The following is a 23,918-nucleotide window of genomic DNA, read 5'->3' on the forward strand; positions in this document are numbered from 1 at the left end:
GTAATCAAAAATTACCCTTCTGGGACTTTAAAAAAAAGTAAAATAATAAAAAAAATTTAATGATTTTTTTTTTCTTGCTTTAAATTGCCAAAAACATCTATTAGGAATTGCAGCATCTGTTATGACTAAAGTTATACACCTATAATGATATTTATCCTTCATGGTAAGCTATAAAACGTGAAACAGTGTTTGGGTTCCAATAAATTTGTTCCAATAAAAAAAACCTACTACTTGAGCTTACAAGAACGATTCTGTTGATGGGAAAAATGAGAGTTCCGGTCCATTCACACAAATGTAAGGGCTCTGTGCCCATGCTGCGGGCGACAAATAGCGGTCTGTAATGCATGGGCACGGGATGTGTGAATCCCGTATTGCAGTGCGGACTTGAATGGGCATGTCCTATCTTTTGTGGTGCAGAAGCACAGACCCGAAAGCCCACAGAAGCACTGCCAACTGCTTCTGTGGGCTTCCAATCTGTGCCTCCACTCTGCCAAAAATAGGACATTTTACCGTATTTTGTGCATCAGCACCATGGAGTGCACATGGCCAGTGCATGTATATTGCAGATCCACCGTTTGCTGTCTCAAATACGGGCATGAAGCCCATACGGACCCTTGTTGTTCTTTGAACAGTTTTTTTGTGTTTTTTTTTTTTTTTTTTTTCTAACATCCAAAAGAATTAAAAGATAAAACTCACCATAATTGAGCTCACCCAGATAATAAAGTTGTTATATTATTTATGATGCTCGGTGAATACTGCAAAAACCAAAAACAATGTCAGAATTTTTTTTCTTCCTCTATTCCCCCCGCCCCCGACAAAAAAAGTAACATATACCTTTATGTGTATCCCAAATTGCACTACAAAATACACCATATGCTGTAAAAAAAAAACAAAAAAAACTGTCTTCTATTTTAATGGAGACAAAAAGTTATGGCTCTCTCAATGCGATAATGCACAGCACAAAAATTGCTTGGTCACTAGGACTCACAATAGGAAGGTCACTAAGGAGTTTAAGTCAACATATAGATAGTTGTGTTCAGTAAAGGCAGAATTTTTTTATTTATTAATTAACCCCTTTTTAAAAGAATGCTGACACTATGTTGCTATATCAGAAACAAGAACAACTATAAAACCACTCACTCACAAATGTTGTCTTCTTCATAGTTCATAAATATTGCTGAAAAAGTTATTTATGAACCATATTAGCCCCTTAAGGGCCAGGCCATTTTTTGCAAATCTGACATGTCACTTTATATGGTGATACTTTTAAAACGCTTTTACTTATACAGGCCATTCTGAGATTGTTTTCTCATCACATACAGGGAGTGCAGAATTATTAGGCAAGTTGTATTTTTGAGGATTAATTTTATTATTGAACAACAACCATGTTCTCAATGAACCCAAAAAACTCATTAATATCAAAGCTGAATTTTTTGGGAAGTAGTTTTTAGTTTGTTTTTAGTTTTAGCTATTTTATCTATCTGTGTGTGCAGGTGACTATTACTGTGCATAATTATTAGGCAACTTAACAAAAAACAAATATATACCCATTTCAATTATTTATTTTTACCAGTGAAACCAATATAACATCTCAACATTCACAAATATACATTTCTGACATTCAAAAACAAAAGAAAAACAAATCGGTGACGAATATAGCCACCTTTCTTTGCAAGGACACTCAAAAGCCTGCCATCCATGGATTCTGTCAGTGTTTTGATCTGTTCACCATCAACATTGCGTGCAGCAGCAACCACAGCCTCCCAGACACTGTTCAGAGAGGTGTACTGTTTTCCCTCCTTGTAAATCTCACATTTGATGATGGACCACAGGTTCTCAATGGGGTTCAGATCAGGTGAACAAGGAGGCCATGTCATTAGTTTTTCTTCTTTTATACCCTTTCTTGCCAGCCACGCTGTGGAGTACTTGGACGCGTGTGATGGAGCATTGTCCTGCATGAAAATCATGTTTTTCTTGAAGGATGCAGACTTCTTCCTGTACCACTGCTTGAAGAAGGTGTCTTCCAGAAACTGGCAGTAGGACTGGGAGTTGAGCTTGACTCCATCCTCAACCCGAAAAGGCCCCACAAGCTCATCTTTGATGATACCAGCCCAAACCAGTACTCCACATCCACCTTGCTGGCGTCTGAGTCGGACTGGAGCTCTCTGCCCTTTACCAATCCAGCCACGGGCCCATCCATCTGGCCCATCAAGACTCACTCTCATTTCATCAGTCCATAAAACCTTAGAAAAATCAGTCTTGAGATATTTCTTGGCCCAGTCGTGACGTTTCAGCTTGTGTGTCTTGTTCAGTGGTGGTCGTCTTTCAGCCTTTCTTATCTTGGCCATGTCTCTGAGTATTGCACACCTTGTGCTTTTGGGCACTCCAGTGATGTTGCAGCTCTGAAATATGGCCAAACTGGTGGCAAGTGGCATCTTGGCAGCTGCACGCTTGACTTTTCTCAGTTCATGGGCAGTTATTTTGCGCCTTGGTTTTTCCACACGCTTCTTGCGACCCTGTTGACTATTTTGAATGAAACGCTTGATTGTTCGATGATCACGCTTCAGAAGCTTTGCAATTTTAAGAGTGCTGCATCCCTCTGCAAGATATCTCACTATTTTTGACTTTTCTGAGCCTGTCAAGTCCTTCTTTTGACCCATTTTGCCAAAGGAAAGGAAGTTGCCTAATAATTATGCACACCTGATATAGGGTGTTGATGTCATTAGACCACACCCCTTCTCATTACAAAGATGCACATCACCTAATATGCTTAATTGGTAGTAGGCTTTCGAGCCTATACAGCTTGGAGTAAGACAACATGCATAAAGAGGATGATGTGGTCAAAATACTCATTTGCCTAATAATTCTGCACTCCCTGTATTGTACTTCATGACAGTGGTAAAATTGATTCAAAAAATTTCATTTTTATTTATTAAAAATGTTAGAAAAACTAGCAAATTTCAATTTCTCTACTTTTATAATAGATAGTAATGCCTCCAAAAAAAAATAGTTATTACTTTACATTCCCCATATGTCTACTTCATGTTTGGATCATTCTGTGAATGCCATTTTATTTTTTGGGGGAGAATAGAAAGCTTAGAAGTTTAGAAGCAAATCTTAAAATGTGGGTTTTGGAAATTTTCAAGGACCAGTTCAGGTCTTAAGTTACTTTGTGACTTAAGTCACTTTGTGAGGCTTACATAATAGAAACCACCCAAAAATGACAGCATTTTAGAAACGACACCATTTAGGGTATTCAAAACTGATTTTACTAACTTTGTTAACCCTTTAGGTTTTCCACAAGAATTAATGGAAATTTGAGATGAAATTTCAGAATTTAACTTTTTGGGCAAATTTTCCATTTTAATTCATTTTTTCCATTAACAAAGCAAGAGTTAACAGCCAAACAAAACTCAATATTTATTGCCCTGATTCTGCAGTTTACAGAAGCACCCCATATGTGGTTGTAAACTTCTGTATGGGCACACCGCAGGGCGCAGAAGGAAGGTAGATTTTGCTGGACGGTTTTTTTGACACCATGTCCCATTTGAACCCCCCTGATGCACCCCTAGAGTAGAAACTCCCAAAAAAGTGACCCCATTTTGAAAACTACTGGATAAGGTGGCAGTTTTGTTGGTATTATTTTAGGGTACATATGATTTTTGGTTGCTCTATATTACAATATATTCAATAAAGAACATGCAAGATTTTATCTTCGTGCTGGAAATCTGTTTATTTGAATGCTCTGGATTACACTTTTTGTGAGGCACGGTAAAAAAAAAACAGCTGTTTTGGCACCATTTTTATTTTTTGTTATTTACAACGTCTACAGGTTAGATCTTACAGGTTAGATCTTAATGATCTTACAGGTTACAGGTGCTATTTTTATAGAGCAGATTGTTACGGAACTGACAATACCAAATGTTTGGTTGTTTTTTTTGGTTGTTGGTTTCAGTTTTACATAATAAAGCATTTTTTTTTAAGTTATTTTTTTGTGTCCCTACATTCTGAAAGCATTTTTTTTTGACGACTGTCTTATGTAGGGGCAATTTTTTTTTGTATGAAATGATGGTTTGATTGGTACCATTTTAGGGTGCATGTGACTTTTACACTTTTTGTGATGCAGGTTGACAAAAAATTGCTTTTATGACACACTTTTAGTTTATGTGATATTTTTATAGAGCAGGTTGTTACAGATGTGGCAATACCTAATATGTATACTTTGTTTTATTATTTAAGTTTTACACAATAATATTTTTGAAACAAAAAATAATCATGTTTTAGTCTCTCCATTTTCTGAGAGCCATAGTTTTTCAATTTTTTCGGTGGTTGTCTTAGGTAGGGGCTCATTTTTTGCGGGATGAGTTGACGGTTAGATTGGTACTATTTTGGCGGGCATACGCCTTTTTAATCGCTTGGTGTTTCACTTTTAGTGATGTAAGGTGACAAAAAAAAGTTTTTTCCATTACATCCACCATGAGATTGACCCCTTGACCTCTATGGGGACAGGAACACATAGAGAGTTTTAAAGCCCCCACTTTCACCATCAGTGTTTCCTGTCCCTATGGGGCAACCCAAAGAAAGGCCTCCCTAAGGGGAGGTGAAGAGTTTTATTTTTATTTTTCAGGTACCTTTAAGGAACGGGGGTTGTCTTCCTTCCTTCCCCCCTGCCCTCCTGCAGCGGCTGCTAAAGCTGGGCAGAGGAAAATACAGGAGTTGATTCTCATCCCTGAGAGCGGGGACCTTCTTTCACTCCTTGCCGCATGGTCTTCCTTCCCTTGAGTGAGGAAGCAGACCAGAGAAAGAGTGCGGGACGCTGCACACCGATCGGGAGGCGTGAGCCGCAGTCAGCACCCAGTTCCCGGCATAGCTGGAGGGGACGAAGCCAGTGAGCACGTGGGGATTGCGGATGCGCGCTTGTAATGTCAGACGTCTCTCTTGGAGTAAAAGAGCAGGCGATTCAGTCCATTGCTGTCTCCACTGATTCCTGCTCCTGGAAAAGCTACAGCATGTCATCTCCTGAAGCCCCTGGAAGCCACATGGAAAGTGCTGACTCACCTGTTGCGAGTTCCCCTGTGGGTAAAAAATCTGCATTTGTCTTCATGTTTTGCTGGTGTCAAATTCAAATATTTTTATATTTTTACTAATAATCCCTATACTGCGAGCTCTGCATACATAAGTTAAATAATCATTTTAGGTTCAGTAGAATTTGATAAAAAGCTATTTTTAAAATATGCAAATTACCTTGCTACCAGCAAGTAGGGCGGCTACTTGCTGGTAGCAATAAATCAAGGAATATGGGCAGCACCACTATCCGAATAGTACAGACGGAGTGCCAGCGGCTGAGTCGGCGATCCACCTCCAAACGGTATAGAAAAAATGAACTCCGCGGCACATCCAAGTCGTGAAAAAGTAAAATAAATTTTAATCACCAAACATGCGACGTTTCAATCCTCTCAATGGGATTTGCTGGTAGCAGCCGCATCCTCCGATCCTAATGACGCCCCCTCCGCATTGTGATTGACAGGGCCAGGGAACGGAATCGTTCTCTGCTGGCCCTGCCTGTTTGCATTCAATATCTGGCGCCGCTCGCTCGGCCGCTCCATCCTCAATGCGCCTGCGCCGATGACATCACATCTACAGCCGGCGCAGGCGCATTGAGGAGTGAGCGGCCGCCTCTCAGTGTGCCTGCGCAGATTGAAGATAGGTAAAGCCGCGGCGCAGGCGCATTGAGGATGGAGCGGCCGAGCGAGCGGCCGCCTCTCAGTGCGCCTGCGCAGATTGAAGATAGGTACGGCCGCGGCGCAGGCACCAGATTTTGAATGCAAACAGGCAGGGCCAGCAGAGAACCATTCCATTCCCTGGCCCTGTCAATCACAATGCGGAGGGGGCGTCATTAGGATCGGAGGATGCGGCTGCTACCAATAAGTAGCCACCCTACTTGCTGGTAGCAAGGTAATTTGCATATTTTAAAAATAGCTTTTTATCAAATTCTACTGAACCAAAATGATTATTTAACTTATGTATGCAGAGCTCGCAGTATAGGGATTATTAGTAAACAAAAAAAAAACGGTTAAAGCAAGATGCACAACTTGTGCAAAAAAACTCCCTGAAAATTATAAAAATAAACTTTGCAAATCTTGCTTTAGTGAGCTTTTAAAGGAAGAGCAACCATCTATCCTTATGGATGTTAAATCTATGATTGAAAATTAAATTAAATCCTCCCTGGCCTCCCTTACGCCAGTTCCTCCTCAGCCTCCGCTCAAAAAATCCAGGTTATCAGCTCCATCCTCCTCTGACGCAGAGGACATGGACGAGGAGGCTTCCACCTCTAAATATAATATTGAAGATGATGTATTGTCAGAGAGGGGAAATAATTGAAGACGAAAATAAATGCCACTTTTTCCCTATGGAAATGGAGGAATTATTAAGGGCAGTAAGGGCTACCATGGGTATTGAAGATATCCAAAAACCCGGTCAGTACAGGACGAGATGTTTGGGGGACTACGTGTGAAAAAGTCTAAAGTATTCCCATTAACGAAAACATTAAGAACATGATACTTGATGAATGGACAGATTCAGAAAGAAGGTTGGGAGTTAAAAATAGGCTGTTATTTCGAGACCCCAAAGAATGATATTCAGGTGGCAAAAGTTGTTAAAAAAAACTTCCCTGCCATTTGAGGATTCATCACTGTTACGGGATCCCATGGAATGGAAGGCAGATGCCCTTTTGAGGAAATGCTGGCTGGCCTCTGTTTGGGGTGAAGACAAACATAGCGGCAACTTCTGTGTCTAGGGCCATGTATTTTTGGCTCAGCAAATTAGAAAACCATATAAAAAAATAAAACTCCTAGAGAGGAAATCTTAAACTCCATCCCCCTTCTTAGAGCTGCCACAGCATTTCTGGCTGATGCTTCTGCAGAATCAGTCCGATTCGCTGCTAAAGATGCAGCTCTGTCAAATTTGTCCAGACGAGAACTATGGATGAAATCCTAGGGATTTGACAACACCTCCAAGGCAAAATTGTGCTTCAATTGCCTTTTCAGGAGAATATGTATTTGGCCCCGTACTAGATGCAATCTTAGAGAAGGCAGCCGACAAAAAAAAAAAAGGGTTCCCAGAGGAGTATAAAAGCAAACATTTTCGTCCCTTCAGTTCACAGTCTAAATCCTACAGGAGAAAGGGCAAAACGGGACGGACGTTTGAGCTATGAAAAATGGGGCAAAGGTAGAGGGCTTCTCCTTAATCCCCAAAACAAACAAAATTAAAAACAATGACGCCAGGGTAGGAGGAAGGTTGAGGAAATTTCTGGCCCAGTGGGAAGCAGTAACTCAAAATCCCTAGGCTTTAGACATCATGAAAAATGGTTACAGGATAGAATTTTCCTCAACCCCTCCAAGAAGATTTAAAATCACATCCCACAGACAGGACTTTTTATTAAAAAAATTGGCACGGGGTTCTGGATAAAAAAAAACAAAAAACGGGAGTAGTGATAGAAGTACCCGAATCGGAAATAGGAAAGGGCTTCTATTCAAAATAATTCCTAGTCCAAAAACCCAATGGCTCTTTCCACACTATTATAAACCTAAAAGGTCTAAACAAATCAATAACTTACAGGAAATTCAAAATGAAATCAATTTCATCAATCATCCCCCTAATCAAGAAAGGAGCCTATATGACATCTACCTATATGTCGATCTAAAAGATGCCTACTACCACGTTCCCATCCACGCAAAGTTGCAAAAATATCTCAGATTTGCACACAAAAAACAAAGCGGGCATAATCAATCTTTTTCAATTCATTGCTCTCTCATTCGGTATTACGTCATCCCCAAGGGTCCTCATAAAGTTGGTATTAGAGATGATATCTGTCATGGTCTTACCTTCTTGCTGTTCTCCTTCGTTTGACATGTGCTGGCGGCCATCTTGGTTTCTGGGTTTCTTGTAGCCTCCCACCCTGCGGCTTCTCCTTCCCACTGGGAGGAGCTGGCTGCCTAGCTCATATATATAGGAGGTCTGTGGCTTCAGTTCCTTGCTTGGTCCTCCTGTGTTCACATGCTTCTAAGACTGCTGCTGCTTCTGGTTCCTGATCCTGGCTTCGTCTGACTACCCTGCTGGTTCCTGATCCAGGCTTCGTCTGACTACCCTGCTGGTTCCTGATCCAGGCTTCGTCTGACTACCCTTCTGGTTCCTGACCTCTGGCTTCGCAAGACCCTGCTTCGGTTTAGCCATCCGTTTGGACTTTTGCCTTACAGCTTTATTTTCAATAAAGCCTTCTTATTTCCACTTATCTCTTGTTGTACGTCTGGTTCATGGTTCCATGACATTAGGACCAAGCCATGAATTCTGACGGTACAGGGCCATCCTCGCTACCTACGCTGGTTGCCAGACTTGATCAGCAGGATCACCTGTTGGGTCGGTTCGCTGTGGCGTTGCAAACCCTGCTTGAACGCACGGCTCATTTAGCTTCCGTTGCCGATGGGTCGGTTGTCGCTCCTGGGCCCGCTCCTACTGCCGCTCCGGTTGTTGCGCCAGAGTCTACCCCGACACCTGTTGCTGCGCCTGCGGTGTTTCGGGGTATGACCGGTTCTGCCCCCCTTCCACAGCGCTTTGGGGGAGAGCCAACTCAGTGCCGAGGTTTCCTTAACCAGGTGGGCATTTATTTCGAGTTGCTGCCACATGCCTTTCCTACTGAGAGATCAAAGGTGGGCTTCTTGATCTCGCTGCTCTCGGACAAGGCCTTGGCCTGGGCCAGCCCTTTATGGGAGAACAACAATCCGGTGGTTGCCGAGTTTTCCGGTTTTGTTGCTTCTCTTCGGAAGGTATTCGATGTGCCGGCTCGTGCTGCCTCTGCTGCGAAGCTCCTTATGTCCATCAGACAGGGTTCACGATCCGTAGCTGAATACGCCATTGAGTTTCGTACCCTGGCAGCAGAGGTGGGCTGGAATAATGAGGCTCTGGTCGCTGCTTTCTCTCATGGTCTCTCGGATGCCTTGAAGGATGAGGTTGCAGCTAAGGACCTACCAGTGGAGCTCGAGTCTCTTATTTCTTTCCTGATTTTGATTGACACCAGACTCAGGGAGAGACCTTCCTTTAAGGAGAGTCTGCGGAGGTCTTCTAACAGATTGGCGCCTACGTTTGCTGTCCCACCCGTGCCTCCCTCTCCTCCCACGCCTCCTGGGGATGACTTGTCTGGGGGTGAACCCATGCAGCTGGGGTTTGCTCGCCTGTCCGAGGGGGAGAGGGTACTCCGGAGACGCGAGGGCCGATGCATGTACTGTGGTCTCGGTGGGCATTTTCGGTTGGCATGCCCGAACCGTCCGGGAAACGCTCGCACCTGAGATCCTGTCGGGGGCAGATCTTGGGTGGAGTCTCCTCGTCCCCGGTTTCCCGTGTTGACAAACCACTGATTACTGTTGTCCTCTCCTGGGTCGGGGGCTCGGTGACGACCCAGGCGTTGGTGGACTCTGGTGCTGGTGGTTTGTTCATTGATAGTGTGTTCGCTGCCGCCAATTCCATTCCTCTGCAGCCTCGAGGTTCCCCACTGGCTCTTGAGGCGATAGACGGCAGACCCCTTCTGCCGCCACACGTGACTCATGAGACCCTTCCAGTGGGGATGGCCATTGGTGCCGTTCACAGAGAGTCGGTCTGTCTCCAGGTTATTTCGTCTCCACACTACTCGGTGGTCTTGGGGTACCCCTGGCTCCAGAAGCATAATCCGACTTTCGATTGGAGATCGGCCGAGATCCTCTCGTGGTCACCGCAGTGTGGGGCTAGTTGCATCCATGGGCCTGTCAAGTTGCTGTGTACTTCCTCGGACTCTCTGTTGCCTCCTGAATACGAGGAGTACCGGGATGTATTCGATAAGGTGCGTGCGGTTGCCCTACCTCCGCACCGCCCATACGATTGTGCCATAGAGTTACAATCTGGTGCCGTTCCTCCTCGTGGCAAAGTCTATCCACTGTCGGTAGCGGAGAATGAGGCCATGGAGGAGTACGTGAGGGAGGCGCTTTCACGCGGACACATTCGCAAATCCTCGTCCCCGGCAGGGGCTGGATTTTTCTTTGTGAAAAAGAAGGGCGGTGAGTTGAGGCCTTGCATCGATTACAGGGGTCTCAATCGCATCACGATCAAGAACGCTTACCCGATACCCTTGATTTCCGAGCTGTTCGATCGCCTCAAAGGGGCCACGGTCTTTACCAAACTCGACCTGAGGGCGGCATATAACCTGGTAAGGATCAAGGCGGGCGATGAGTGGAAGACCGCGTTTAACACCAGGACCGGTCATTATGAATCCTTGGTTATGCCCTTTGGGTTGTGCAATGCGCCCGCAGTCTTCCAGGAATTCATCAACGATGTTTTCCGTGACCTGTTGCAGCAGTGTGTGGTGGTCTATTTGGATGACATCTTGGTATATTCTGAATCCATGGAGGCCCACATTCTGGATGTCAGACGAGTGTTGCAACGGTTACGAGAGAACAAGCTGTTCGGTAAGCTTGAGAAATGCGAATTTCACCGATCCCAGGTAACCTTCTTAGGTTACATCATTTCCGCTGAGGGGTTCTCCATGGATCCTGAGAAGGTTTCGGCTGTCTTACAGTGGCCCCAGCCCAGTGGTCTTCGTGCCCTGCAGCGCTTTTTGGGCTTCGCCAATTATTATCGGAAGTTCATCAGGGACTTTTCCATGCTAGCCAAGCCTCTCACGGATCTGACCAGGAAGGGCAGTAATCCCCAGGTCTGGCCGCTCGAGGCCATCCGAGCTTTTGAGGCTCTAAAGTCCGCCTTTGTGTCGGCTCCGATTCTGTCGCATCCCAACCCTGGGTTGCCTTTTGTCCTCGAGGTGGACGCGTCTGAGACGGGAGTAGGCGCCCTTCTGTCTCAGCGTAGAACACCAGAGGGTCCTCTGCTTCCTTGTGGGTTTTACTCCCGGAAACTGTCTTCCGCGGAGTGCAACTATCAGATTGGTGACAGGGAGTTATTGGCCATCGTGCAGGCCCTTAAAGAATGGAGGCACTTGCTCGAGGGCTCGGTGGTTCCGGTTCTCATCCTGACGGACAACAAGAATCTGACCTACCTCTCTGAGGCCAAGAGATTGACACCACGTCAGGCCAGATGGGCTCTGTTCTTGTCACGTTTTAATTACGTGGTCTCCTACCTACCCGGTTCCAAGAACATCAGAGCGGATGCCTTATCACGGCAGTACTCCGAGCTGTCCGGGGAGGAGTCGATTCCGACTTCGGTCATACCTCCGAATCAGATCCTGGCCGCCATTCGCACCAGCCTGACCTCTCCCCTGGGTGAGCAGATTTTGGCGGCTCAATCTGGTGCTCCCTCTGGGAGACCCAACGGCAGATGTTTTGTGCCTGAGGAGTTGCGCACTCAGTTGTTGCGAACCTACCATAACTCCAAGGCCGCGGGGCATCCTGGAAAGAATCAGCTGTCCTGGGCTGTTTCACGTCTGTTCTGGTGGCCTTCTCTACGTTCCGACATCGCCGCATATGTAGCGGCATGCTCCGTTTGTGCCCAGAGTAAGTCCCCTCGGCACCTTCCGTTGGGCCTTTTGCAACCCATAGCCACCGGGGAGCGTCCATGGTCACACCTGGGGATGGATTTCATTGTGGACCTCCCTGCATCCCGAGGCCATACGGTCATTCTCATGATTGTGGATCGGTTTTCCAAAATGTGCCACTGTGTTCCTCTCAAGAAGTTACCCTCTGCACAAGAGTTGGCCACGATTTTTGCCAGGGAGGTCTTCCGGTTGCACGGTTTGCCCAAGGAGATTGTGTCGGATCGGGGGAGTCAGTTTGTGTCCAGGTTCTGGCGCGCCTTTTGCTCCCAGTTGGGGATTCATCTCTCTTTCTCCTCGGCCTACCACCCTCAGTCCAATGGGGCCGCAGAACGATCCAATCAGGCCTTGGAGCAATTCCTTCGTTGCTATGTCTCCGATCACCAAGACAATTGGGTTGACCTCCTGCCTTGGGCTGAGTTTGCCAGGAACACGGCGGTGAACTCTTCCTCTGGGACGTCTCCCTTCATGGCCAATTATGGGTTCCAACCTGCCGTGTTACCGGAGGTATTCTCTCCCCAGGATATTCCGGCTGTGGAGGATCACCTTTCCGTCCTACGTGCTTCTTGGGTACAGATCCAGAGGTCCCTTGAGGTCTCTGCGCAGCGCCAGAGACTCCAGGCTGATCGCAGACGAGCGCCCGCTCCTTCCTACCAGGTCGGAGACCGCGTATGGTTGTCCACCCGCAACCTCAACCTTCGAGTGCCCACTCCCAAGCTGGCGCCTCGCTTTGTTGGTCCCTTCCGAGTGCTTCGCAGGGTAAACCCGGTAGCCTATGCCCTTGCGCTTCCTCCTGGCATGCGGATCTCCAACGTGTTTCATGTCTCCCTGTTGAAGCCACTGGTGTGTAATCGTTTCACTTCCTCGGTTCCTCGGCCTCGTCCGGTCCAAGTGGGCAATCGTGAGGAGTATGAGGTGAGCAATATCCTGGACTCACGCCTGGTCCGCGGTCGGGTGCAGTTTTTGGTCCATTGGCGTGGTTATGGTCAGAGGAGCGTTCCTGGGTTCCCTCCGCAGATGTCCATGCTCCTGCCTTGCTCCGAGCCTTCCACGCAAGCTTCCCTCAGAAACCTGTTCTTTACTCCGCGGAGGAGGGGCCCTTGAGGGGGAGGTACTGTCATGGTCTTACCTTCTTGCTGTTCTCCTTCGTTTGACATGTGCTGGCGGCCATCTTGGTTTCTGGGTTTCTTGTAGCCTCCCACCCTGCGGCTTCTCCTTCCCACTGGGAGGAGCTGGCTGCCTAGCTCATATATATAGGAGGTCTGTGGCTTCAGTTCCTTGCTTGGTCCTCCTGTGTTCACATGCTTCTAAGACTGCTGCTGCTTCTGGTTCCTGATCCTGGCTTCGTCTGACTACCCTGCTGGTTCCTGATCCAGGCTTCGTCTGACTACCCTGCTGGTTCCTGATCCAGGCTTCGTCTGACTACCCTTCTGGTTCCTGACCTCTGGCTTCGCAAGACCCTGCTTCGGTTTAGCCATCCGTTTGGACTTTTGCCTTACAGCTTTATTTTCAATAAAGCCTTCTTATTTCCACTTATCTCTTGTTGTACGTCTGGTTCATGGTTCCATGACATTATCTCCCCTCAGACTAGAAGGGCTACAAATTTTTCCTTACTTAGACGATTTCCTAATAGTAGGGAACTCAAAATTAGAAACGACTTATGTGTTACAAAAAGTCTCACAATTGGGCTGGTTGATAAATGTAAAAAAATTGTTGCCTAATCCCGTCATCAAAAAGGAAGTTCTTAAGGGTAATGCTGGATTCAATATCCCAGTCATCATCCCTCCCACAGGAAACGATGGAGTCTTTCAGGGAGAAAATAAAGAATTTCCAATCTCTGAAACAGTGCTCTAGAGGAGCCATGAGCATCTTGGGACTGATTACATCATACATTGCAGCAGTAGCATGGTGTCAGGCTCAAACCAGAGTAACACAATCCTGAATTCTAGGGAAATCGAACAAAAAGCAGTCCTCTCTAGACAAGAAGATGAGCATCTCTTACCACGTAAAGCCAGATTTAAACTATCAAAAGGAGTAGCCTGGCTAACAGTGCCAGAAATACAGATCGTGAGGAATGCCACCCCTCGTGCCCGCTTGACGTCAACTACGTCAAGCTCACAAGACGCGGTATGGTCCCTGGTTACCAAGAGGTGACGTTACGCCCTTCTGGAGGAGCATGTAAGGTCAGCTTGGTACCGTTTACACAGATACCTCTTGTCCGCGTGGGCACAGAGAGGCAACAAGCTGAGAGAGCCTTTTCACTGCCTTAGCGAAACATCGCCTTCTCATCCCGGGTACTCTGCCACTAGCTTCTCGTTTGATATAAACCCGTTCCGCTAACAGGATTATATAGGGTGAGAAACCAACCCGCGGTAGCTTATAACTAAGCTGAAACATGGACGTGGGGTTTCGTGATCGAGATACAAGACAGCACAAGATTAAATTATATATTTAATCGCCTTAAGGGCACACTATATACACAACATACACTAAGAATATATACAGTGGTCTGAGGTTAAAAATACAGGTAATATGGTACAAACAGATTTACACAGAGCACAAGTCAGTTACCGGGTAGATTAATGTTCCTTTGCTGTATTCACATGGAGGGCAGTGATGTCAGCTGGTTTCCAGGTCTTTCCAAACACATTTGCACGATGTTACCCCCTTTCAGAAAAAGACATGCCAGTTTGCTGGCACAAGCCTTTTAAACTGTAGACGGTCCCTCCCCTCCCGGCCTTTGGGAAGGGGCCCCCCTGGGCTGGCCACAAATGACCCACAAAACCCTTTAGTGTTCATCGCTCCAGGCCAGAAGGTCACAGGGAGATGGTTCTGGGACCAACGGATCCGCCTGGGTTCTGGCTACAAGTAGAGTCCAAGCATGGTACTGTTATTGGGTTTCTGTGGGGAGATACGTATATCTTCCTTCCCAGGCATCCTAGCATCAAGCTAGGACCACGTGGATGTTTGGCTTTGCCCCAGGATCGCAAAAAGATAACCGAATTATGCCTGGGATGAACAAACAATTCATAATTCCTTATGAAATGTCGGTGCCAACATGTCTGTGGGAAAGTGATAGATCTGCTCCAGAGCTGAGACTTCCTGCCAGGAGTTTTCCTGCTACATCCTCTTGGTGCCTGTCAGCTGGAAGAGGTGTGACTTTATCCACCTGGGACTTCCTTGAAGCCTGGACCCCTGGGGGGGGGGGTTCTCCCTTGCTATCTGACATGCAAAAGGGGAATCAAATTAAAATCAGGGCTGCCAGTGATAATCCATATTCCTCACACACATCATGACCAAAGCAAGCGGTTCTGGATGGGGAGCAAAAGTGGCCTCCTCAAGCTGTCAGGGAAAGTGGTCAGACGAAGTAAGAAACAGATCCTCAAACTACACATTTGTCATGGAACCATGAACCAGACGTACAACAGAGATAAGTGGAAATAAGAAGGCTTTATTGAAAATCAAGCTGTGAGGCAAAAGTCCAAACGGATGGCTAAACCGAAGCAGGGTCTTGCGAAGCCAGAGGTCAGGAACCAGAAGGGTAGTCAGACGAAGCCTGGATCAGGAACCAGCAGGGTAGTCAGACGAAGCCTGGATCAGGAACCAGCAGGGTAGTCAGACGAAGCCAGGATCAGGAACCAGAAGCAGCAGCAGTCTTAGAAGCATGTGAACACAGGAGGACCAAGCAAGGAACTGAAGCCACAGACCTCCTATATATATGAGCTAGGCATCCAGCTCCTCCCAGTGGGAAGGAGAAGCCGCAGGGTGGGAGGCTACAAGAAACCCAGAAACCAAGATGGCCGCCAGCACATGTCAAACGAAGGAGAACAGCAAGAAGGTAAGACCATGACAGTACCTCCCCCTCAAGGGCCCCTCCTCCGCGGAGTAAAGAACGGTTTCTGAGGGAAGCGTGCGTGGAAGGCTCGGAGCAAGGCAGGAGCATGGACATCTGCGGAGGGAACCCAGGAACGCTCCTCTGGACCATAACCACGCCAATGGACCAAAAACTGCACCCGACCGCGGACCAGGCGTGAGTCCAGGATATTGCTCACCTCATACTCCTCACGATTGCCCACTTGGACCGGACGAGGCCGAGGAACCGAGGAAGTGAAACGATTACACACCAGTGGCTTCAACAGGGAGACATGAAACACGTTGGAGATCCGCATGCCAGGAGGAAGCGCAAGGGCATAGGCTACCGGGTTTACCCTGCGAAGCACTCGGAAGGGACCAACAAAGCGAGGCGCCAGCTTGGGAGTGGGCACTCGAAGGTTGAGGTTGCGGGTGGACAACCATACGCGGTCTCCGACCTGGTAGGAAGGAGCGGGCGCTCGTCTGCGATCAGCCTGGAGTCTCTGGCGCTGCGCAGAGACCTCAAGGGACCTCTGGATCTGTACCCAAGAAGCACGTAGGACGGAAAGGTGATCCTCCACAGCCGGGATATCCTGGGGAGAGAATACCTCCGGTAACACGGCAGGTTGGAACCCATAATTGGCCATGAAGGGAGACGTCCCAGAGGAAGAGTTCACCGCCGTGTTTCTGGCAAACTCAGCCCAAGGCAGGAGGTCAACCCAATTGTCTTGGTGATCGGAGACATAGCAACGAAGGAATTGCTCCAAGGCCTGATTGGATCGTTCTGCGGCCCCATTGGACTGAGGGTGGTAGGCCGAGGAGAAAGAGAGATGAATCCCCAACTGGGAGCAAAAGGAGCGCCAGAACCTGGACACAAACTGACTCCCCCGATCCGACACAATCTCCTTGGGCAAACCGTGCAACCGGAAGACCTCCCTGGCAAAAATCGTGGCCAACTCTCGTGCAGAGGGTAACTTCTTGAGAGGAACACAGTGGCACATTTTGGAAAACCGATCCACAATCATGAGAATGACCGTATGGCCTCGGGATGCAGGGAGGTCCACAATGAAATCCATCCCCAGGTGTGACCATGGACGCTCCCCGGTGGCTATGGGTTGCAAAAGGCCCAACGGACGGTGCCGAGGGGATTTACTCTGGGCACAAACGGAGCATGCCGCTACATATGCGGCGATGTCGGAACGTAGAGAAGGCCACCAGAACAGACGTGAAACAGCCCAGGACAGCTGATTCTTTCCAGGATGCCCCGCGGCCTTGGAGTTATGGTAGGTTCGCAACAACCGAGTGCGCAACTCCTCAGGCACAAAACATCTGCCGTTGGGTCTCCCAGAGGGAGCACCAGATTGAGCCGCCAAAATCTGCTCACCCAGGGGAGAGGTCAGGCTGGTGCGAATGGCGGCCAGGATCTGATTCGGAGGTATGACCGAAGTCGGAATCGACTCCTCCCCGGACAGCTCGGAGTACTGCCGTGATAAGGCATCCGCTCTGATGTTCTTGGAACCGGGTAGGTAGGAGACCACGTAATTAAAACGTGACAAGAACAGAGCCCATCTGGCCTGACGTGGTGTCAATCTCTTGGCCTCAGAGAGGTAGGTCAGATTCTTGTGGTCCGTCAGGATGAGAACCGGAACCACCGAGCCCTCGAGCAAGTGCCTCCATTCTTTAAGGGCCTGCACGATGGCCAATAACTCCCTGTCACCAATCTGATAGTTGCACTCCGCGGAAGACAGTTTCCGGGAGTAAAACCCACAAGGAAGCAGAGGACCCTCTGGTGTTCTACGCTGAGACAGAAGGGCGCCTACTCCCGTCTCAGACGCGTCCACCTCGAGGACAAAAGGCAACCCAGGGTTGGGATGCGACAGAATCGGAGCCGACACAAAGGCGGACTTTAGAGCCTCAAAAGCTCGGATGGCCTCGAGCGGCCAGACCTGAGGATTACTGCCCTTCCTGGTCAGATCCGTGAGAGGCTTGGCTAGCATGGAAAAGTCCCTGATGAACTTCCGATAATAATTGGCGAAGCCCAAAAAGCGCTGCAGGGCACGAAGACCACTGGGCTGGGGCCACTGTAAGACAGCCGAAACCTTCTCAGGATCCATGGAGAACCCCTCAGCGGAAATGATGTAACCTAAGAAGGTTACCTGGGATCGGTGAAATTCGCATTTCTCAAGCTTACCGAACAGCTTGTTCTCTCGTAACCGTTGCAACACTCGTCTGACATCCAGAATGTGGGCCTCCATGGATTCAGAATATACCAAGATGTCATCCAAATAGACCACCACACACTGCTGCAACAGGTCACGGAAAACATCGTTGATGAATTCCTGGAAGACTGCGGGCGCATTGCACAACCCAAAGGGCATAACCAAGGATTCATAATGACCGGTCCTGGTGTTAAACGCGGTCTTCCACTCATCGCCCGCCTTGATCCTTACCAGGTTATATGCCGCCCTCAGGTCGAGTTTGGTAAAGACCGTGGCCCCTTTGAGGCGATCGAACAGCTCGGAAATCAAGGGTATCGGGTAAGCGTTCTTGATCGTGATGCGATTGAGACCCCTGTAATCGATGCAAGGCCTCAACTCACCGCCCTTCTTTTTCACAAAGAAAAATCCAGCCCCTGCCGGGGACGAGGATTTGCGAATGTGTCCGCGTGAAAGCGCCTCCCTCACGTACTCCTCCATGGCCTCATTCTCCGCTACCGACAGTGGATAGACTTTGCCACGAGGAGGAACGGCACCAGATTGTAACTCTATGGCACAATCGTATGGGCGGTGCGGAGGTAGGGCAACCGCACGCACCTTATCGAATACATCCCGGTACTCCTCGTATTCAGGAGGCAACAGAGAGTCCGAGGAAGTACACAGCAACTTGACAGACCCATGGATGCAACTAGCCCCACACTGCGGTGACCACGAGAGGATCTCGGCCGATCTCCAATCGAAAGTCGGATTATGCTTCTGGAGCCAGGGGTACCCCAAGACCACCGAGTAGTGTGGAGACGAAATAACCTGGAGACAGACCGACTCTCTGTGAACGGCACCAATGGCCATCCCCACTGGAAGGGTCTCATGAGTCACGTGTGGCGGCAGAAGGGGTCTGCCGTCTATCGCCTCAAGAGCCAGTGGGGAACCTCGAGGCTGCAGAGGAATGGAATTGGCAGCAGCGAACACACTATCAATGAACAAACCACCAGCACCAGAGTCCACCAACGCCTGGGTCGTCACCGAGCCCCCGACCCAGGAGAGGACAACAGTAATCAGTGGTTTGTCAACACGGGAAACCGGGGACGAGGAGACTCCACCCAAGATCTGCCCCCGACAGGATCTCAGGTGCGAGCGTTTCCCGGACGGTTCGGGCATGCCAACCGAAAATGCCCACCGAGACCACAGTACATGCATCGGCCCTCGCGTCTCCGGAGTGCCCTCTCCCCCTCGGACAGGCGAGCAAACCCCAGCTGCATGGGTTCACCCCCAGACAAGTCATCCCCAGGAGGTGTGGGAGGAGAGGGAGGCACGGGTGGGACAGCAAACGTAGGCGCCAATCTGTTAGAAGACCTCCGCAGGCTCTCCTTAAAGGAAGGTCTCTCCCTGAGTCTGGTGTCAATCAAAATCAGGAAAGAAATAAGAGACTCGAGCTCCACTGGTAGGTCCTTAGCTGCAACCTCATCCTTCAAGGCATCCGAGAGACCATGAGAGAAAGCAGCGACCAGAGCCTCATTATTCCAGCCCACCTCTGCTGCCAGGGTACGAAACTCAATGGTGTATTCAGCTACGGATCGTGAACCCTGTCGGATGGACATAAGGAGCTTCGCAGCAGAGGCAGCACGAGCCGGCACATCGAATACCTTCCGAAGAGAAGCAACAAAACCGGAAAACTCGGCAACCACCGGATTGTTGTTCTCCCATAAAGGGCTGGCCCAGGCCAAGGCCTTGTCCGAGAGCAGCGAGATCAAGAAGCCCACCTTTGATCTCTCAGTAGGAAAGGCATGTGGCAGCAACTCGAAATAAATGCCCACCTGGTTAAGGAAACCTCGGCACTGAGTTGGCTCTCCCCCAAAGCGCTGTGGAAGGGGGGCAGAACCGGTCATACCTCGAAACACCGCAGGCGCAGCAACAGGTGTCGGGGTAGACTCTGGCGCAACAACCGGAGCGGCAGTAGGAGCGGGCCCAGGAGCGACAACCGACCCATCGGCAACGGAAGCTAAATGAGCCGTGCGTTCAAGCAGGGTTTGCAACGCCACAGCGAACCGACCCAACAGGTGATCCTGCTGATCAAGTCTGGCAACCAGCGTAGGTAGCGAGGATGGCCCTGTACCGTCAGAATTCATGGCTTGGTCCTAATGTCATGGAACCATGAACCAGACGTACAACAGAGATAAGTGGAAATAAGAAGGCTTTATTGAAAATCAAGCTGTGAGGCAAAAGTCCAAACGGATGGCTAAACCGAAGCAGGGTCTTGCGAAGCCAGAGGTCAGGAACCAGCAGGGTAGTCAGACGAAGCCTGGATCAGGAACCAGCAGGGTAGTCAGACGAAGCCTGGATCAGGAACCAGCAGGGTAGTCAGACGAAGCCAGGATCAGGAACCAGAAGCAGCAGCAGTCTTAGAAGCATGTGAACACAGGAGGACCAAGCAAGGAACTGAAGCCACAGACCTCCTATATATATGAGCTAGGCATCCAGCTCCTCCCAGTGGGAAGGAGAAGCCGCAGGGTGGGAGGCTACAAGAAACCCAGAAACCAAGATGGCCGCCAGCACATGTCAAACGAAGGAGAACAGCAAGAAGGTAAGACCATGACAACATTGCTACGAGCAGTCTGGGAAACCCTAAAGGTATCTCAAGTCATGTTACGCAAAAAACATCAAAAAATATTTTCCACGACTGTCGCCTATTTAAAACCTCAAGAAGGCACAAGAGTTCCAAGCTTAAACTACTGGCGGAAAAAATATTTTTTTAGGCAGAAAGGAAAGTCCTTTCCATTACAGCAGTCCATCTCAAGGGATCAGAAAATATAGAGGCAGATTGCCTGAGCCTAAGAACATTAGACCTGGGGGAATGGTCATTAAATCAAGGAATCTTTCAGAAAATTTCCGAAAAATGGGGCTTGCAGCAAATAGACCTGTTCGCCCTTGAAGACAAATGCAAAGGTAGGGGGCTTCTGTTCTTTAAATCCCAGGGAAAAGCTATGGGGAGTAGACGCCTTTTCAGTAAAATGGACATGGGACCTAGTATACGCTTTTCCTCCGTGGACTCTAGTCCCTCGAGTCCTGCAGAAAATACTAACGGACCCAGTAACGGTGATATTAATAGCTCCCTACTGGCCCAAAAGAAGCTGGTTCTCCATCCTAAAGGAACTAGCTCTGGAGGAACCTTTGAAAATACCATTGCAAATGGACATTCTGTCTCAAGGCCCAATTCTTCATCAGAATCCCAGTCTTTTTAAGCTGTCAGCGTGGATCCTGAGAGTGAGGTCTTGAGAAGCAAGGGGCTCTCGGACAAAGTTATTAATACATTGAAGGCTAGTAGGAAAAAGGTTACCTCAGCTATCTACCTTAAAATCTGGAAAAGGTACTGTAGTTGGTTGGGTGAAGTTTTCCTGGATATGTCATCCCCATGTATCCAGAAAATCTTAGATTTCCTTCAGAAGGGGTTAGATCTTGATCTTAGACCAAGTACACTAAAAGTCCAGATCTCTGACCTGGGGGCATTCTATGATGTAAATCTTGCCGATCATAGATGGATAAAAAGATTCATAAGAGCCGCATCCAGACTGAGACCATCCTTAACTCCTAAAGTTTCTCAATGGGATTTAAACTTGGTTCTAAGAGGATTAATGAAATGTCCTTTTACCCCTATATCGGACAGTTCAATAAAACACCTCATTTAAAGCAGCGTTCCTAATAGCTATAACATCAGCTAGACGCCTGGGGGGAAATTCAGGCCCTCTCCTGCAGAGAAACCTATATTTCAATATTTCCTGACAGGATAGTGCTAAGATTAGATCCTGGTTTCCTTCCAAAGGTGGTCTCAGACTTCCATAGGGACCAGGAAATCATCTTACCTTCATTTTGTACAGACCCACAAAACCCGACAGGAGAACAGTTCCATCTCCTAGATGTAAGGGAGACAATTATCCAGTACCTGGCAGCCACTAAGGAATTTAGGAAGGATGACACTCTTCTGATTCAGTTTGCAGGTCACATAATAGGTTGTTGGATAAAAACCATGATATCCTCATGTTACTCCCTAATGGGTCTTACAAGTCCTTCTAATGTTAGAGCCCATTCCACCAGGGCAATGGCCTCTTCTTGGGCAGAAAAAGCTGGTGTATCTCTTGACAAGATTTGTAGGGCCACTACTTGGTCAAGTATAAATATGTTCATAAAGAATTATCGTCTAAATGTCTCTGCCTCTACAGATCTGACCAAGCAGTAGCCCCTCCCCCCTCCCCGCTACCATTTAATCTGTTAGTTCTCATGTGTAGCCGTCATGGTGGATGAAATGTAAAACCATAATTAGACTTACCGGTAATTCTGCTTCCTTGAATCCACCATGACGGCTCATATATTCCCTCCTTTAATTGATCAAATATGGAGTATGAAGTAATACTCACAAAAAAAATTATATATATATATATATATATATATATATATATATAATTTTAATGCACCCACTTGGGTAGTTTGTAAACACTGATGGGTGAGAGTGGGTGGGGGCTTTTAAACTCTGTGTGTTCCTGTCCCTATAGAGGTCAAGGGGTCATTCTCATGTGTAGTCGTCATGGTGGATTCAAGGAAATAGAATTAACGGTAAGTCTAATAACGTATTTTTTTAGCACAGTTTTTGTTTTATTTTTTTGACAGTGTTCATCTGAGGGGTTAGGTAATGTGATATTTTTATAGAGCCGGTCAATATGGACGCGGTGATACCTAATATGTCTACTGTTTTACTTTTTTCTCTACTTTTTGCAATTTTTTTTACTTTATTTTGGGAAAAGGAGTTTTTTTTTTACTTGAAACTTTACATTTTTTTTTATATAACTTTATTTTAAACTTTTTTTTTTCACTTTTTTTGTCCCATGCTGGGACTTCAAATTTTGGGGGTCTGATCCCCTTTACAATGCTTTGCAATACTTCTGTATTGTAAAGCATTGGCTGTAAGTTTATTACTGAATGTAATACACTTACAGCTTCCTGCCTGTGAGATGCAGGGGGCTGGATCTCACAGGCTGTCATGGAAGGCAGCCACGATGCCTAAGGAAGGCATCGGGCTGCCTTCCCTTCCATCAGGTCCCCATCACAGCAGCGCTGGGACCGGATTGTTGCTTCCGCCCTACACGGACATCTCACATGCTGCGGCCAGCACTGACTGTGGCACATCAAAGGTTAATGCGCCGGAATCGGTGATTTCACTGATGCCGGCACATGCGGCAGGGGTCCGGCTCTCAGTGACTACTGGACCCCTGCCGCTGATCGGCGCTGGTCTTTAAGTCACGGACATCTGTGCCGTACATGTACGGGGGATGCCCTTAAGGGGTTAACGTTCAAAAGACAAATTGTAGAAATGCTAAACTATGGTATCATCAAACAATATAAATACTGTAAGAATATGAAAACCATCTGTAAAGGTGTAAAGGCTTTTATGTGACATATTTTAGTCAATAGGGAAAACAGTGTGCCCACAAAAAGTTAACATTCATCAAAAGTGCAGTTTTGTTGTTTTTGTGTTATTTTCTATTTGTTTTTGTTTTGCACACTAAATTACATTACTGCCTTTTATCAGCCTCAGCAAGTGGAGCAAGATTACCTCTTTGACCGGATCTCAGACACTTTTGTTGCTCTTTTCTGCAGTATTCCACAGGATGTCAAAGACATTTTTTTCCAGGTAAGAAGTTAACCAGTATTATAGTTTTTATAAAAAATATGTTAAAGGGGTTATCTGAATCTTTGTAACTGATGACCTATCATCTGGATAATGGAGGCTGGGGGGGGGGTCTGATCTGAGCCTGAAGGAGGCTTGGGTGTCTGATGGGAGGCTGATGGTGGTTGGGGGTCTGATCTGAGGGTCATAGATCTTGCGGTCTGATCTGAGGTTTGATAGAGGCTGGATGGTCTGATGGGAGTCTGATCTGAGGCTGTTTGAGGTTGGGAGTCTGCTGTGAGGCTGATAGAGGTTGGGGGTCTGATCTGAGGCTGATGGAGCTTGGGGTTCTGATTTTGGGGTGTGATGTGAGGTCTGATTTGTGGATCTGATGAGGATTGGGGATCTTATGAGGATTTAATTTGAGGTCTGATTAAGAATGGGGGATTTGGGGGTCTGCTCTGAGATCTGATGGAAATATTTTTCTTATTTTCCTCCTGCCAAATCCTAGGTACGTCTTATAGTCACCATATTTTAGGAGCCATTTTTATTTTTCTGTTTAAAGGTCTGTATGAGGGCTTGTTGTGTGGGATGAGCTGTAGTATTTATTGATACCATTTTGGGGTTC

At 47.6% G+C, this 23,918-nt stretch overlaps 1 protein-coding gene across 1 annotated transcript in view; it reads left to right on the top strand.

Moving 5' to 3' along the window:
- Positions 1–23,918, top strand: part of FAM227B (family with sequence similarity 227 member B) — a 529,618-nt gene that overhangs the window by 128,974 nt on the left and 376,726 nt on the right. The window contains exon 8 of the mRNA XM_044279615.1: positions 23,213–23,314. Coding sequence (XP_044135550.1) covers positions 23,213–23,314 — 102 coding nt within the window. The remainder of the gene's footprint in view (positions 1–23,212; positions 23,315–23,918) is intronic.

The sequence above is a fragment of the Bufo gargarizans genome, chromosome 2 (assembly GCF_014858855.1).
Source record: "Bufo gargarizans isolate SCDJY-AF-19 chromosome 2, ASM1485885v1, whole genome shotgun sequence".
Lineage (NCBI taxonomy): Eukaryota > Metazoa > Chordata > Amphibia > Anura > Bufonidae > Bufo > Bufo gargarizans.